Source organism: Nothobranchius furzeri, chromosome 13 (assembly GCF_043380555.1).
Source record: "Nothobranchius furzeri strain GRZ-AD chromosome 13, NfurGRZ-RIMD1, whole genome shotgun sequence".
Taxonomy (NCBI): domain Eukaryota; kingdom Metazoa; phylum Chordata; class Actinopteri; order Cyprinodontiformes; family Nothobranchiidae; genus Nothobranchius; species Nothobranchius furzeri.
This window is the reverse complement of record NC_091753.1, coordinates 64,371,207-64,384,867: the sequence shown is the minus strand read 5'-3', so window position 1 is coordinate 64,384,867 and position 13,661 is coordinate 64,371,207. Positions and strand designations below refer to the sequence as shown.

At 43.2% G+C, this 13,661-nt stretch overlaps 1 protein-coding gene and 1 long non-coding RNA gene across 2 annotated transcripts; one reads left to right on the top strand and one right to left on the bottom strand.

Annotated features, from left to right (window-relative positions):
• Nucleotides 1–4,319: 4,319 nt before the first annotated feature.
• LOC139062441 (uncharacterized) lies at nt 4,320–7,231 on the bottom strand. The gene is made up of 3 exons (XR_011515977.1): nt 7,073–7,231; nt 4,799–5,469; nt 4,320–4,450 (listed from the first exon to the last, which is right to left on the bottom strand). It is a non-coding gene; the product is annotated as an uncharacterized lncRNA (long non-coding RNA).
• Nucleotides 7,232–7,334: 103 nt separating this feature from the next.
• LOC107395220 (T-box transcription factor TBX1) lies at nt 7,335–10,990 on the top strand (the record flags this gene model as incomplete). Its single annotated transcript, XM_070543288.1, has 10 exons — nt 7,335–7,480; nt 8,062–8,163; nt 8,251–8,422; nt 8,539–8,694; nt 8,779–8,846; nt 9,528–9,582; nt 10,136–10,246; nt 10,490–10,555; nt 10,675–10,848; nt 10,964–10,990. Coding segments are annotated over 10 exons (1,077 nt in total), but the record flags the coding sequence as incomplete, so codon positions are not given.
• Between the last annotated feature and the right edge of the window lie 2,671 nt (nt 10,991–13,661).

Genomic DNA, 13,661 nt, shown 5'->3' with positions numbered 1-13,661 from the left:
GTTTGTCAGGTAGTCTTTAATCCAGGCGATAGTTGAGGCCCCCACCTGTGTCTTCTGGAGTGTCTGGCAAAGTACATCAGACTGGATTGTGTTAAATGCACTGGAGAAATCAAAGAACATGACCCTCACAGTGCTGCCTGCTTTGTCAAGCTGACAGTGGGTTAGTTGAAGCAGCTGGATGATGGCATCTTCAACTCCAACTCCATGGTGATAAGCAAACTGCAGCGGATCCTGATATGTTCTAGTTTGCTTATTCAGGTGGACCAACAGGAGTCTCTCCAGTACCTTCATGATGTGGGATGTCAGGGCAACCGGTCTGTAGTCATCATTGACTGATGGGCGAGCTTTCTTTGGAACTGGAACAAGGCAGGATGTCTTCCACAGGACTGGAACCTTCTCCTGGGCCAGGCTGAGGTTGAAGAGGTGCTGCAGAATCCCACAGAGCTGCTCTGCACAGGCCTTCAGGACCCTGGGGCTGACACCATCTGGACCTGCAGCCCTGTTCCTGTTCAGTCTCTCCAGCTGCCTCTTCACCTGACTTCTAGAGACAGATGGGTGGGAGGGGGAGGTAAATGGGGCAGCAGCATCTCCTGACTTGGTTGAAGACAGATTTAGAGAACCAGAAGAGTCCATGTCTGTGTTAAAGGACAAAAGAGCTTGCGTGTGACAGGAAAATGTTGGATCTGAGGAGAATGGGATGTCTGATTGGCTGGGGACGGGCGAGGAGGATGATGGGTTTGTTCCTGAACTGAACCTATTGAAGAACTTGTTCAGTTCATTGGCTGTGTCCAGGCTACCATCTGTGAAATCCTTCCTCTGCTTGAAGCCTGTGATCTTCTTCAACCCTGACCAGACATCTCTGATATTTTTCCTCTGTAGTTTGTTCTCCAGCTTCTTCCTGTATGCCTCCTTGCTGTCCCTGATCTTGATCTTCAGTTGCTACTGTATACTCCTCAATAATTCCCTGTCTCCCTCCTTGAAGGCTCTTTTTTCTCATTTAGCAGATTCTTCAGTTCACTGGTGATCCAGGGTTTGTTATTAGCGAAGCATCTCACTGTTCTTGTGGGTATGATATTGTCCACACAGAAGTTTATTTAGTCAGTGACACATCCAGTCATGGCATTGATGTCCTCTTCATGTCCTTGGCAGAGAGTCATCCAATCTGTGGTCTCAAAACAGCCCTGCAGGGCTTCTTCAGTGTCCTGTGACCATTTTCTCACAGTTATTCTTGTCACAGGTTGCCTCTGAACAAGTAGTTTGTATTCTGAGCAGAGAAAAACAAGACTGTGATCTGATTGTCCCAGAGGAGGTCTTGTTTTGGACATGTATGCATTCTTTAGATTTGCATAACACAAATCTAATGTCTTGTTTTCTCTGGTGGAGCAGCTGACAGACTAATGAAATGTTGGAAGTGTAGCAGAGAGCGAAGCATGATTAAAATCACCAGATATAGCCACAAATGCATTGGGGTGCTGGGTTTGTAGTTTGGCGACAACGGAACTGATGGCATCACATGCACTTTCAGCAATGGCTGAAGGTGGAATATAAACGGTTGCCAGGACAACACTGGTGAACTCTCTTGGCAAATAATATGGCAAGACCCAGAAATTAAGCCACAAAACACAGGATAAGCAGTAAAAAATTATGTTTTATTGAATCAAACTGAGGATGGTTGCTTGGGATTAAAAAAACGTTTGGAGGAGCTGCAGAGAGAGAGAGAGCAGGTGAGGGACTGATTTCGTGAATGTTTCCAGAACTAGAGAGATGACAGAGCTGCAAGGTTACTGCAGTGGAGACTGGCAGCCAGGAATTTAAAGAGCAAGTAACGTCTAAATTAACTTTTTTTGCTGATGAACTGTATAAATGAGTGTCTAATAGTGTTTTAAATGTGTGTATTCATTATTGTAGCATTTTGGTGCATTTTCTTTAAAAATTAAAAATTCTGCCTAAATACCACAGTATAACACCACCTTCAGCTTAAAACATAGAATTTGAGTCATTTTGAATAAATTTTAGCCAATGGCTAAAGAGTAAGATACTACGTAAACCAGTAGAGTACTACGTAGCAGCTCTGTGTCAAAGTTATAAAAGCATCGAGCGTCTCGCCCACGCCTTGTGGGGAGTTGGGAGTTGGATTTGCAAGCGAGTGTAAGAGGTTAGTGGTAGTTCAGCATTAGCATATAGCATTAGCATATCCTAGTCTTTAGCATAGCTTTTAGTGTTATACATACTTATTTAGTGTTAGCTTGGCTTTTGGATAGTGTAGTTTAGTTAGTGTTTGGCTGTTAGTGTTATTAGGAAAGTAGTTCAGGTTTAGTGCTCCATGTCGTGTTAATATGGTGAGAAGGTGTAGTGTAGTATGGTTGCGGTGGCTCTGTGGGGTTGTACTCCTTTCCGCTGGACTTAGAAATTAGGCGCCAGTGGTTGCGCGCAATCGGTGTCTGGAAAACATTCAGCTCCCGCCTGGTGCTGTAGTTTGCAACCAGCATTTTACCCACAATTCTGCACGTCTCCATTTGAAGAGGGAGGCTGTGCCCACCGTGGCTCTTCCGCGATTTAGATGCAGCCCACCGACTCTGCTCCCCCACCATGGCGGGCTCCAGTCTGAGGTGAGTAAGCTAAATGCAAGTTTTAACATCTTCTAAAGACAATTTCCAACCTAAATGCAAAGTTTGAGTGACGTGGTTCACTCCATTTAGCTAATATCAGCCTACACTGCCGTCGGGCAGATTTGTCAAGTTCACAAAATGTGGAACGGGATGTAAGGTTAGAATCAGCGGTGAATCGGAACATATCTCGAAGCCCTGGCCGACAAAACGGTCCACATGACTGTCAGGCTCAGAGAAAATTCGGGTTGTTTTTGTGTCAGTTGGTAATTCTGCAACAGTGGCTCTAACTAACAGCACCAGTTGACAGACAGCATTACAGCGTGAAATCCAGCTGGTGACCCGGTTCCGTGAGGAATTCTGTTCAGGAGGTCGCATTTCAGGCTCTCTTCACATCATATGTGACCGACTTTTACGTTATAATGATCACACACTAGGAATGTTATAAAGCGCCTATATAGGACAATTTCTTTTGTATATTATCTGACTTTATAAACAATGTGCTTCTATTTTTTTTTCAGGCTAAATCTTCCCAAGACATTGGCTGTCAGACTGATTTTGTAGTCTGCAAGATTGCACTTGTCCAGGCTGACGTGAAGCCTTACTCGTAGCAAAGGTGAATTATTTTTAATAATCGTCTATGTAAACATTTTATTACCTTGTAGTTTTAATTTGTTTTACAGATTATTGTTACATGTGATTTTATGCTCTTTTAAACATTTATAAATGTGCTGCTTCTTTGTTTTTTACATAGCCACCCAGAATAGAGCTCACAGCCGCAGTGTGTCTGGTGACCCACGGGGACCATGACGGAAATTCATCTTCCAGAAAGTCCCAGAGCAGCATCCACATCCCTGAAAAGACCAAGATGTGAGGTGTCTGCTGTTGATTCCAGCTTCCACCTCAGTGACAGTGCAAGCTCAGTGAACTGTTCAAGGTAAAAAAAAAAAATTAAAACATTTCAGAATTTTTAAGAGATTAAGTAACAATTAAATAAGTATGTGATTACATCATGACATCATGAAGGAGGCTACTCATTCTGCCCCTGTGACACTTGGTGGTGACGTGTGAGCTGATTCACCTGGTAAATAACTTTTACATTAACTATTTTGTTTTTGCTATCAAAAGTAAATTAACTAATAACCTGCATTATTGCAGGACACTCAGCAAAATATGGACTCTACACCATGAGGCAGGCACACGTTAATAAGAGCACATAAGGTGAGAAACACCACATGTTATTGTACACTGTCCTGGATTTGTTTTCTTTCTGCATCTCATCATTTGCCTGGCTGATCACCTGATAATTCCAGTCATCTGGTTATGACAGCATGAGGATGTCCTCACACACCTGTAACCTATCAGCTCATCTGGCAGAATAGAGAGAGAAGAGACAACACCACATCTTCTGTTCCTGGAAAGCCTTCAGCCATCCTTCGATGACTGAGAACCTCCATCAGCTCTGTCTCCTGTCTGCCTACAATTATTATAATAAATATTGTGTTTGACAAGTTTTTTGTGCTGCCAAATGTCTCATTTTGATTCCAGTTTTGATATTTTAATGGATATTTATAAATTACATTAATTGAATTATCACATTGTTGCACGTTTAACTAGCTCTATTGTGATGAATTAAACTAGCAACTCACTGTTTAAACTCGTTTTAACTTCAAGCATGTTTAAGTATTTATGGACATGAACAAAAACAGGAAATATATAAATTGAGATTTATTTAATTAATATAACAAATAAGGGGGAAAGAGTCATTGAAAGGCACATTCTTCTGGAAGCTCCTGATCCTGACGACACCAGCAGGAGACCAGCTGCAGACACCAGAGGATCACCTACAACCAAGAGCAGCTAGTATCAGTAAATAAATAATGAAATCAGGGCAGTTTTAGTGGGCTGAACACATTACAGAATAATTTTCTCATGGGGTAGTTTCATAACTTTCTATGCAGCAGACTGTAACTTGAGCCCAGGGCTCCTGGAGAGCTGCTATCCAGCATTTTTCAGTGGTTTTCCTGCTTTAACAGGTTAGATTAGCTGTTAAGCAGCTCAGCTATTTGTTGCTGATTAAAACCAGATGTGTTGAAGCAGATAAATCTCTAAAACATGCTGAATACTAGCTCTCTAGGGCCGTGGAGCAAAACCCTGCAGCTAATCCAATGCTATGGCTAACGGCTACTTACCATTCAGAGCTGGTTCTGTTGGGTCGGTTCCGGTAATTTCAGGCAACTCACAAGCTCAAAACAATAAGGCTCAGGTCTGCTTGTCTCCTCCAAATAGACTTGGTCCCTTTCTTCTCAAATGTCTGGGTAAGGAGGGGGAGAAACGTCCTCCACTTCTAATAACTGCTCAGAGTGAAGGGAGCTAGCATCGTCTAGTTAGCCATCGTCTTCGTCACTGCCGCGGCTCCGCCCTCTCGGTCCTCCAGGAAACGCCTACTAATGTTGCAGTTTTTAAAATTGATATGTGGGTGGAGTAAGGCTCTGAGGGGGGCATTACCACCTCTTTAAGCAGGAGGGATGTCAGATGGCAGGGGGTGGGGGGGTTCTTTCAGTGTGGGAAGTGGAGGGAGGAGAGCCAAGGCAAAAATGTTCACAGGGGGCGAGATCCAGAATTCACTGGAAACACACATGGCAGGCAGGAGGTCATACACGAGGAGGCAGAGATTTTAATACTTGCAGTTGGATTAGGCAGGTCTCGGTGGTCAATATCCAGAAAACAGGTCAGGTATCCGTGAGGCAGAAAGGCAAACAGGATCCAGGAAGGGCAGAGCAAGAGGCGAGGTCAGGGGCATAAACTTGGTCAGAACAGAATACTGGAGGATGAACTTGGTCTTGGATAGATGGCTGGATATCTATGGCAGAGAAGCACACAAGATAATCTGGCAGAGAGGACAGGCAGGTGGAGGGTTTAAATAGTGAGGGGAGCAGGTGGAGATAACCAGGTCATGCACAGGTAACCATGATCATCCTAATGAGTGCAGGTCCCGGAGAAGAGCAGCATTACATTGTCATGTTCAAGAAACCAGTTAGAAATGATTGGATCTTTATGACGTGGTGCATTATCCTGCTTGAAGTAGCCATCAGAGGATGGGTACATGATGGTCAAGGGATGGACATGGTCAGAAACAATGCTCAGGTAGCCGTGGCATTTAAACCATGCCCAGTTGGCACTAAGGGGCCTAAAGTGTGCCAAAAAACCTCCCCCACCCCATGACACCACCACCACCAGCCTGCACAGTGGTAACAAGGCATGATGGATCCACGTTCTCATTCTGTTTACGCCAAATTATGACTCTACCATTTGAATGTCTCAACAGAAATTGAGATTCATCAGACCAGGCAACATTTTTCTAGTCTTCAACTGTCCAGTTTTGGTGAGCTGGTGCAAATTGTAGCCTCTTTTTCCTATTTGTAGTGGAGATGAGTGGTACCCAGTGGGGTCTTCTGCTGCTGTAGCCCATCCGCCTCAAGGTTGTGCGTGTTGTGGCTTCACAAATGCTTTGCTGCATTCCTCGGTTGTAACGAGTGTTTTTTTCAGCCAAAGTTGCTCTTCTATTAGCTTGAATCAGTCGGCCCATTCTCCTCTAGCATCAACAAGGCATTTCCGCCCACAAGACTGCCGCAGACATGATGTTTTTACCTTTTCGCACCATTCTGTGTAAACCCTAGAAATGGTTGTGGGTGAAAATCCCAGTAACTGAGCGAATTGTGACTGGCCTGTCTGGCACCAACAACCATGTCACGCTCGGAATAGCTAAAATCACCTTTCTGTCCCGTCGTTCTGACCTTCAGTTTGGAGTTCAGGAGATTGTCTTGACCAGGACCACACCCCTAAATGCATTGAAGCAACTGCCATGTGATTGGTTGATTAGATCATTGCATTAAGGAGAAGTTGAACAGGTATTCCTAATAGTCCTTTACGTGGTGTATGTCAATCTAAATCTTTGACCATGGGGGGGCTGTTTGATACATGCTCCTTTGTGGACAGCAATACCTTAAGAGCTGGATAGAAGGCCTGTGTTTATTGTCACAGCTTTGGCACAGTAGTGAAAACACCAGGATGTTGCCTTTGAACAAGACATGTGACTTTCCAATTAGTATGGTGTTGAAAATCTACTCTTGAGAATAGTAAAGGCAGTTTGTTTCTGTCCTTGTCTGTCCACACCCCTAACACCAAATTGATCAAGGTTTTATTAATGTGCAAAATGTGAATCCGCTTAAGGCTACAGGACTCAAAGTGCAACAGAACAAAGATCTACTGAATCCACAGCACAGCTTTTATTAGTGCTTGTCACTGACTATTGTAATGGATGAGACAGGCATGCAGGTCCCCTGTGAGTGTGTCATGGTGTATAAAACCAGGCTGTTTGTGGAGCACAAACAGGCACTCCCCTGATCTGGATCAACATCATCCACCATGCATCCACTACTAGAATGAGATAAATAAATGCCAACCTTACAAAGCTACCATCTGGACTTGATTCTTCTGGTCTTGGTTCGATGACAACTTCTATTTGCAGTCAGAAAAAGAAGCATCAAAATTTTGGAAGAACAACCTAATAATCATCATCAAACAAGAACACAGAAAGAATGAATGGTAAGTATTTTATATTCAGAACTGATTACCATTAACATTTGACACTGCGTTGAACATAAGGGGAAAAAGCTGAAAGTGATCCTCTCCTCAGGTCTTCAGTTGCCTCAGAGCTGTGAATTATGTCTGCCCTGCTTTACCAATGGGGGGGCACTAGTAAGCTCCAAAGCCCCCCAAGTCAGTGGGGTCAGAGTTCAGCTGGAGATGCAGGCCCTTTGGCAGCAGTTTGACCAGCTGGGAACAGAGATGATTGTTACGAAATCTGGAAGGTGACAACAGTCCTTACCCTTTTTATGGGGACCTGTTTGCTGCAGATAGCATCCTAAACAGCCTCAGTTTGGAGAAAAGGAGGGAGCTAATGGTGGATTACTGTTGTCTCAGGTAATTTCACATTATACTGTTACTTTGGTAGAAATATGACCGACAGGATCTCCTGGAGTCCTACATTTACCTGCTGCTGCTGATTTTTACACTTGTAAGCAGCCACATAATGCTAAATCAAATGTGGTGTAAATATGATACAAAGCTACTAAGTGATCTTAGGGATTACTTCAAAACAGCAGCAACAGATATTGCTCTTGACTGTGCTCAGACTGTTTGCTCATCAGCCCTGTTTCTCCAAACAGCTGTTCAGGAAGTTGTCTTGAGTTTGTACATTACAAACTATTTAAAACGTTCACACAGAAACACACTTTTAAATGGCTGATTATTCCCTTTAAGCATTTGTCCTTGATCTGCTTTTTATGCTTTCAATTTACCTCTGGGATTAATAAAGTATTTTTGAATTGAATTGAATTTAGTTGAGTTTCTCCAACTACATGAAATTCTTTATCTTGTTCATAAATTGCAGGAGGATGTTTCCCACATTTCAGGTGAGGATCTTTGGAATGGATCCATCTGCTGACTATGTTCTCCTCATGGATTTTATCCCTGTTGATGACAAAAGATACAGGTCAGGCATAAAGTGTTTGATTTGAGGCACCTGTCTCTCCAAAGCGTTCATCTGGACCTAAAACTTTTCCAACTGTGCCTGTTTCAGATATGCGTTCCACAGCTCCTCCTGGTTGGTGGCGGGCCGGGCAGATGTGGCAGCCCCGAGCAGGATGCATTTCCACCCAGACTCACCAGCTCCTGGAGCCCAGTGGGTGAAGCAGACTGTGTCATTTGACACACTCAAGCTCACCAACAACCTGCTAGATGACAATGGACATGTAAGTGGAGGTTTTTAGCATCACTTCTATGCTTTTATTTTGAAGAGCTGGACTTAAAGGTGCAGTCATTGTTTTTACAGTAAATGACAGATGTGTTATTATTTTGTCTTATCCAGATGATCCTAAACTCCATGCATCGCTATCAGCCACGTTTCCATGTGGTGTATGTGGACCCGACTCCTAACAGCCATTTAAATGCCTTTAAGAACTTCTGCACCTTCTCTTTCCCAGAGACAAGATTCATGGCCGTCACCGCGTATCAGAACCATCGGGTAGAAAAACAAGCTGCGCTGGGCTGCAATAAAAAATGAGTGAAATAAAGCTGTATTTAATAGATAAAGCTCTCCTTCTCTCAGATCACGCAACTAAAAATTGCGAGCAACCCGTTTGCCAAAGGCTTCAGGACCACGAACCCACAGCCATGGTGAGATGATTGCAGATTATGTTTGTTGTAGCTATCAGCTCAACATGGAATTGGTCTTTGACCTTTGAATGCTGAAAGGCAGTAGTAAACGGCATGCTGGTGACCTTGTCTCAGACATAATCATGACATTCCATGATAAGAAGATGTGCATAGCTGTAAAAAGTAGCTCCTCCCTTCTAAAAATGTATTTTTAGTATTTTTTGTTTTCTCCTAGACTTAGCCCTTTAGGCCCTAGGCATTTTTTCTCTGGGCCCTGGCGCCTCCCAGTTGGGGGCTTTTGGAGGTTCATGTCCCAAGTGGCAGTGATTGTTTGCATTCCCCGAGCACAGCTGCAGCTACAATCAAACCAGTTTAGATTGTAAACATAGCAATTTTTGGTTTTTGATACATTAAGATAAAATAATACTTGAACTTTATTTTAGAAGAGCTGCCCTGTGTGAAAGTGCTGATAGGATGGAGGTTGTGAGTTCAAATTCCATTTAGGAGATGTTTTTGTGGCAAGGTGGAGAAACGAGGGCCCGGGCGGGATTCGATCCCCAGACTCCCAGGTGAGAGTCACGCGTGCTAACCAGTCAGCCAAAGAGACATCTCATTGGCCAAGTAGCCAGGGCGCATGATCAATCGGGACACTGTGACAGGACGCTCACACTGCCTCATATTCAATTGCTTTATTTATTCCAGGGGTCCTCAACTAAATTTGTTCAAGGGTTTTTCTTTCCAGCAGACACCAGAGAAGGTCAGATGCTCTTCTAAAATAAAGTTCAAATATCATTGTATCTTAATTTATTACAATTAAAAATGGCCTTGTTTCCCATCTGGGCTGTTTGACTGTGGTTTTAGTTGTGTTTGGAGAATGCGGACAGTTGTAGGTGTTTGGGAAACTGTAGAGGCCCCCAATTGGGGGTGTTAGGGTTAAACAGGCTAAATGTTTCATACCAACAATCTAATTTTCATTTCAGAAAAAATTCTGACTAACAGCTAGTTCTCAAATAAATATTTTCTACATTGAAGAGGTAAAATGCAATCTACACCAATCTGGTTATCTGTGGAAAAATGAATAGTCCTTGTTAAATCATTAATGAACAGCAATTAACCACACTATTTAGAGCTGCGTTACAGCCAGACCCAGACCTGATCACCACTCGGGGATTAATAAATCACTACACAAAGTCTTCTTCCTTGTGCTAAAGAAATTCAAGAACAAAAGAAGTCAGGACAACGTCTAAGGCTCTGCACTTAGTTCAGGTCAGGGTGAGAGTTCATGAGCTCTCAAATGTGTCTGATTTCAGGATATTCAGAAGAGCGGGATAAAAGTCTCCACAGTGATGAGAGACTCAATACAAACTAATGTTACCGCCCAGAGTTGCAACCACTTCTTAGGCTGGTTCACAAAGACCCAGGTTGGTTTGGATGCATTCTGTTACTTCACAGACTAAATAATAAGTCAACAAACATGTTTTGTGTCTACTGGGGTATCGTTGTTTGAGATTTGTTGGTCTGAAATATTTAAGTGAGGAAAAAAGGCCAATTCTGATATGTGAACAGGCATTTTATTGACTTACGGTGACCGCACAGCTTGTAAGGATTTACTTTTGTGTGAAGGGAAGGTAGCGGGAGCCTCCTTGCAGTGTGTTGTCCACCAGAGGGCTTGGCTGAGCCTCTTACCAAACCCAGTGAGCATAGGAAATGTAGGTCAAAGACTTCTGCCAGTGAGTGAAAAACATCACAGAACCTTTCATCTGTGTTGGTTTTAATTCGTAAAACAGCACCTTTCTAAGAGTTGTCTTTCATCATTTTTGTTGACGTGTCTAAAGCCACATTTTTTCAGTCTATTCTTGAATTAACAACATTTTATGTCAACATGCTGGCTCATCAGTACCAGTCACAGTTTTCTCCTGCCTTCATAGGACAGAAAGCCTCGGTTCCTCGACTGGAGAAGTGTGAACATTTCCACCCTGGAAAAAACTCCATAGGACTCACTGTGGAGGGCAACAGTCTGATGGTACCAGCCTCTGGTCTCCACACCTCTTCTTACTGGGACTGTGCTGGATCATCTCATTAAAAAGTTTTACATTGGTTACGTTGTTCAGTTAACCATTTCCTTTGATCCTACACAGCTTCAAAGTGTGATTATATGTAGTTAACGATAGTAAAAATATAAAATCAGAGCAGTGGTCCTCAAGAGCCATTATCCCGCATGTTTTAGTTAGTTATCATTGAAACAAACCCGATTCGATGGTTCAGTCACCAGACTCTCATCAAGCTCATTATTCTAACTCCTGGGTTAGCAATTCTAAAATCATACAACAGTCCACATTTTATGCTTGCATGTAATAATTTAAATAAAAGCTCAAAAGAGTCCAAGAATAAACATTTAAAGGATCATAACAGCAACAGAGTGAAATCTCAGACATTAAAAGTGGATTTGCATATAAAATATTGAAACTGAATCAGATTAAAACAACTAGATGCCCAAATACAATATATTGCAATAGCATTATCAATTAAATTCAAATGCAATGTCTTAGCTAATCAAACAACAACCAGGATTCTTAGTCCCTGTCTCTGGTCACATTCAGATCATTTCATCAGTAGAGAAGACACCAGCATACCTATTTTATTTATCTCAGGCAAAAAGATGCTGAAACACAGAGATGTTGTGGTTTTTAAGTCAGTCAAAACCCGCCTTTCTCATGATCCGCCCCGGCCTCCCTGACTGTGTTGCTCCTGCCTTCATTAGTCCTATTGTTCTCACCTGCCCCTCGTTAATATGCCCATGTGTTCCCAATCCTCCCTGTGTATTTATACCTCCCGTCTTGTACCTGTCTTGGTTGGATCATTGAATGTGCATGTCCTCGTTTTGCCCTGTTGCTCCCGTTTACTATTAAATCCATTTTTATTTCATCTGCGCCTGCTGTCCTGCGTCCTGAACCCTCCACCACACAGGGTCCACCATCTCCAATCCGCCCAACATGACAGCCTTACCCAGAATGCAGCGTTCTTAAGATGATTTTTAGAGGTAGAGAGAATTCAACACGAAATGTCTTCACATTAAAAGTGGTGAAAATTTGTCCTTTTCATCAGGCAGTGGAAGTGTTGGGCAAGTTACTTCAAAACTGTAATGCATTATTTATTACTTGTTACCCTCATTTTAAAGTAATTCATTACATTACAATATTACTGATTTTAAAATGTAAGGCATTACACTACTTTTGCATTACTCTAAGTTACTTTCACCAAAACAACTTCAACATGAATCTGGTAATCTGACGCTCAGTGAGCTCATGACATATATGTGGAAAGTGATGTGGTGTCTGAGCTAGGATTGCTGTTAAAAACAGTCAGATATAATAACAGCGCTTTAAAATGATTGTTTATTAAATAAAAGCAACAACAATCTGTACTCTCAGCACGCTGCCATCTTATAGGGCCATCTGAGCAGAGAGTGAGGTGGTGGGGGCTCCAAGCCTATATTTGCCTTGGTCCCCAAGTGCCTTGATACGGCCCCCATTAGTTTTTGAGGTGGCAACACCTGATTAGATAATGTTACTGTGGCAGTGCTCAGGACGTAGATGTCTGGAGCGCGTCAACAATCAGAGCTTTGCATGTGCAAGCTGGTTAAGGTTAGGATGGGGGTGAGGGGAATGTTAAATTGCAAGAGGGTAAACGTCACAATTTGGTTAAATGTCCGTTTTACGGCGGGTGTCAGTACCGACGCTCTGGCACAGCGCATTGCAACCCCACCCCCCCACCCCCGACGCGCAGGAGCTTGTCACCTGCTGACAGCAGCCTGCTGTCTTTTCCGAGGGCTGCATCTTGCCGGTCATTATCACGTGACAGCGACTAGTCGATGACAGGCATAAAAAGTCTCTATAGTGAAGTCGACTAGTTCATACAACCCCTGCTACTGCTCCCCAGTGTTCTGCAGCATAATCAGCACGTTCTCTTTGAACTTGATATCAAATTTTCGCCTCCTCTTCGTCTCCGCACCTGCCAAATCGCTGTCTGTCACTGGCAAATCAAAAGTGATATGGATGACACAACCACCCCCCCTGTGGTACTTGCTTGTTACCACATTCTACCCGGCCACAATAAAATACCGGCCATTATTCACCTCCGCCGACTCCGACACCGGCCAAAATATGATACCCGGCCGTTAATTGAACACAGGCCAATATTAGAGGATTTACGGTACAGTAATCCATCGTTTATCGCGGTAGATGCGTTCCAGACCTGGCCGCGATAGGTGAAAATCTGCGAAGTAGGGACTCCCAGCATGCCCCTCGTGGGGATTCCCTCCACGTCGCACGCACCTACGTCACAAACCGCGGCTATAAACGGAAGTCGCCTTTCCAGCTCACCTCTCAGTCATCGTTTCTTCAGATTCATGATCAGAGTTTCCAACCTACCGATCAATCCAACGAACTATCAGCTCATAGCAAGTTATCTTACTTACTTCTGGAAAGCCCGGCATTTCCGTGTCACTTCGTTGACGTTCAAACGCTCGGGGGTTTCCTAGATCTGCCGGCGTTTCACCGACGCTCTCACTTCCGCGTCTGTGAAACCACGCTCCCTACAAGCTCAACTCCCGAATCCAGCCGCCCTGTCTGACATACAGTACTATATTGAATTATCGTATGATCACATTCTCTTTTTGTGGGTAAAACTCAAGAAAAAATTTTGTTTTACTTGTTTTTTTAGTTTTATTACAAAAAGTGCATTTTATGATGAAATTGATGAAAAAAACGAGAATTTCTTGATATTTCGCATAGAAAATTACCGCGAATCAGCGAAAAATACCGCGAATCTGCGAAT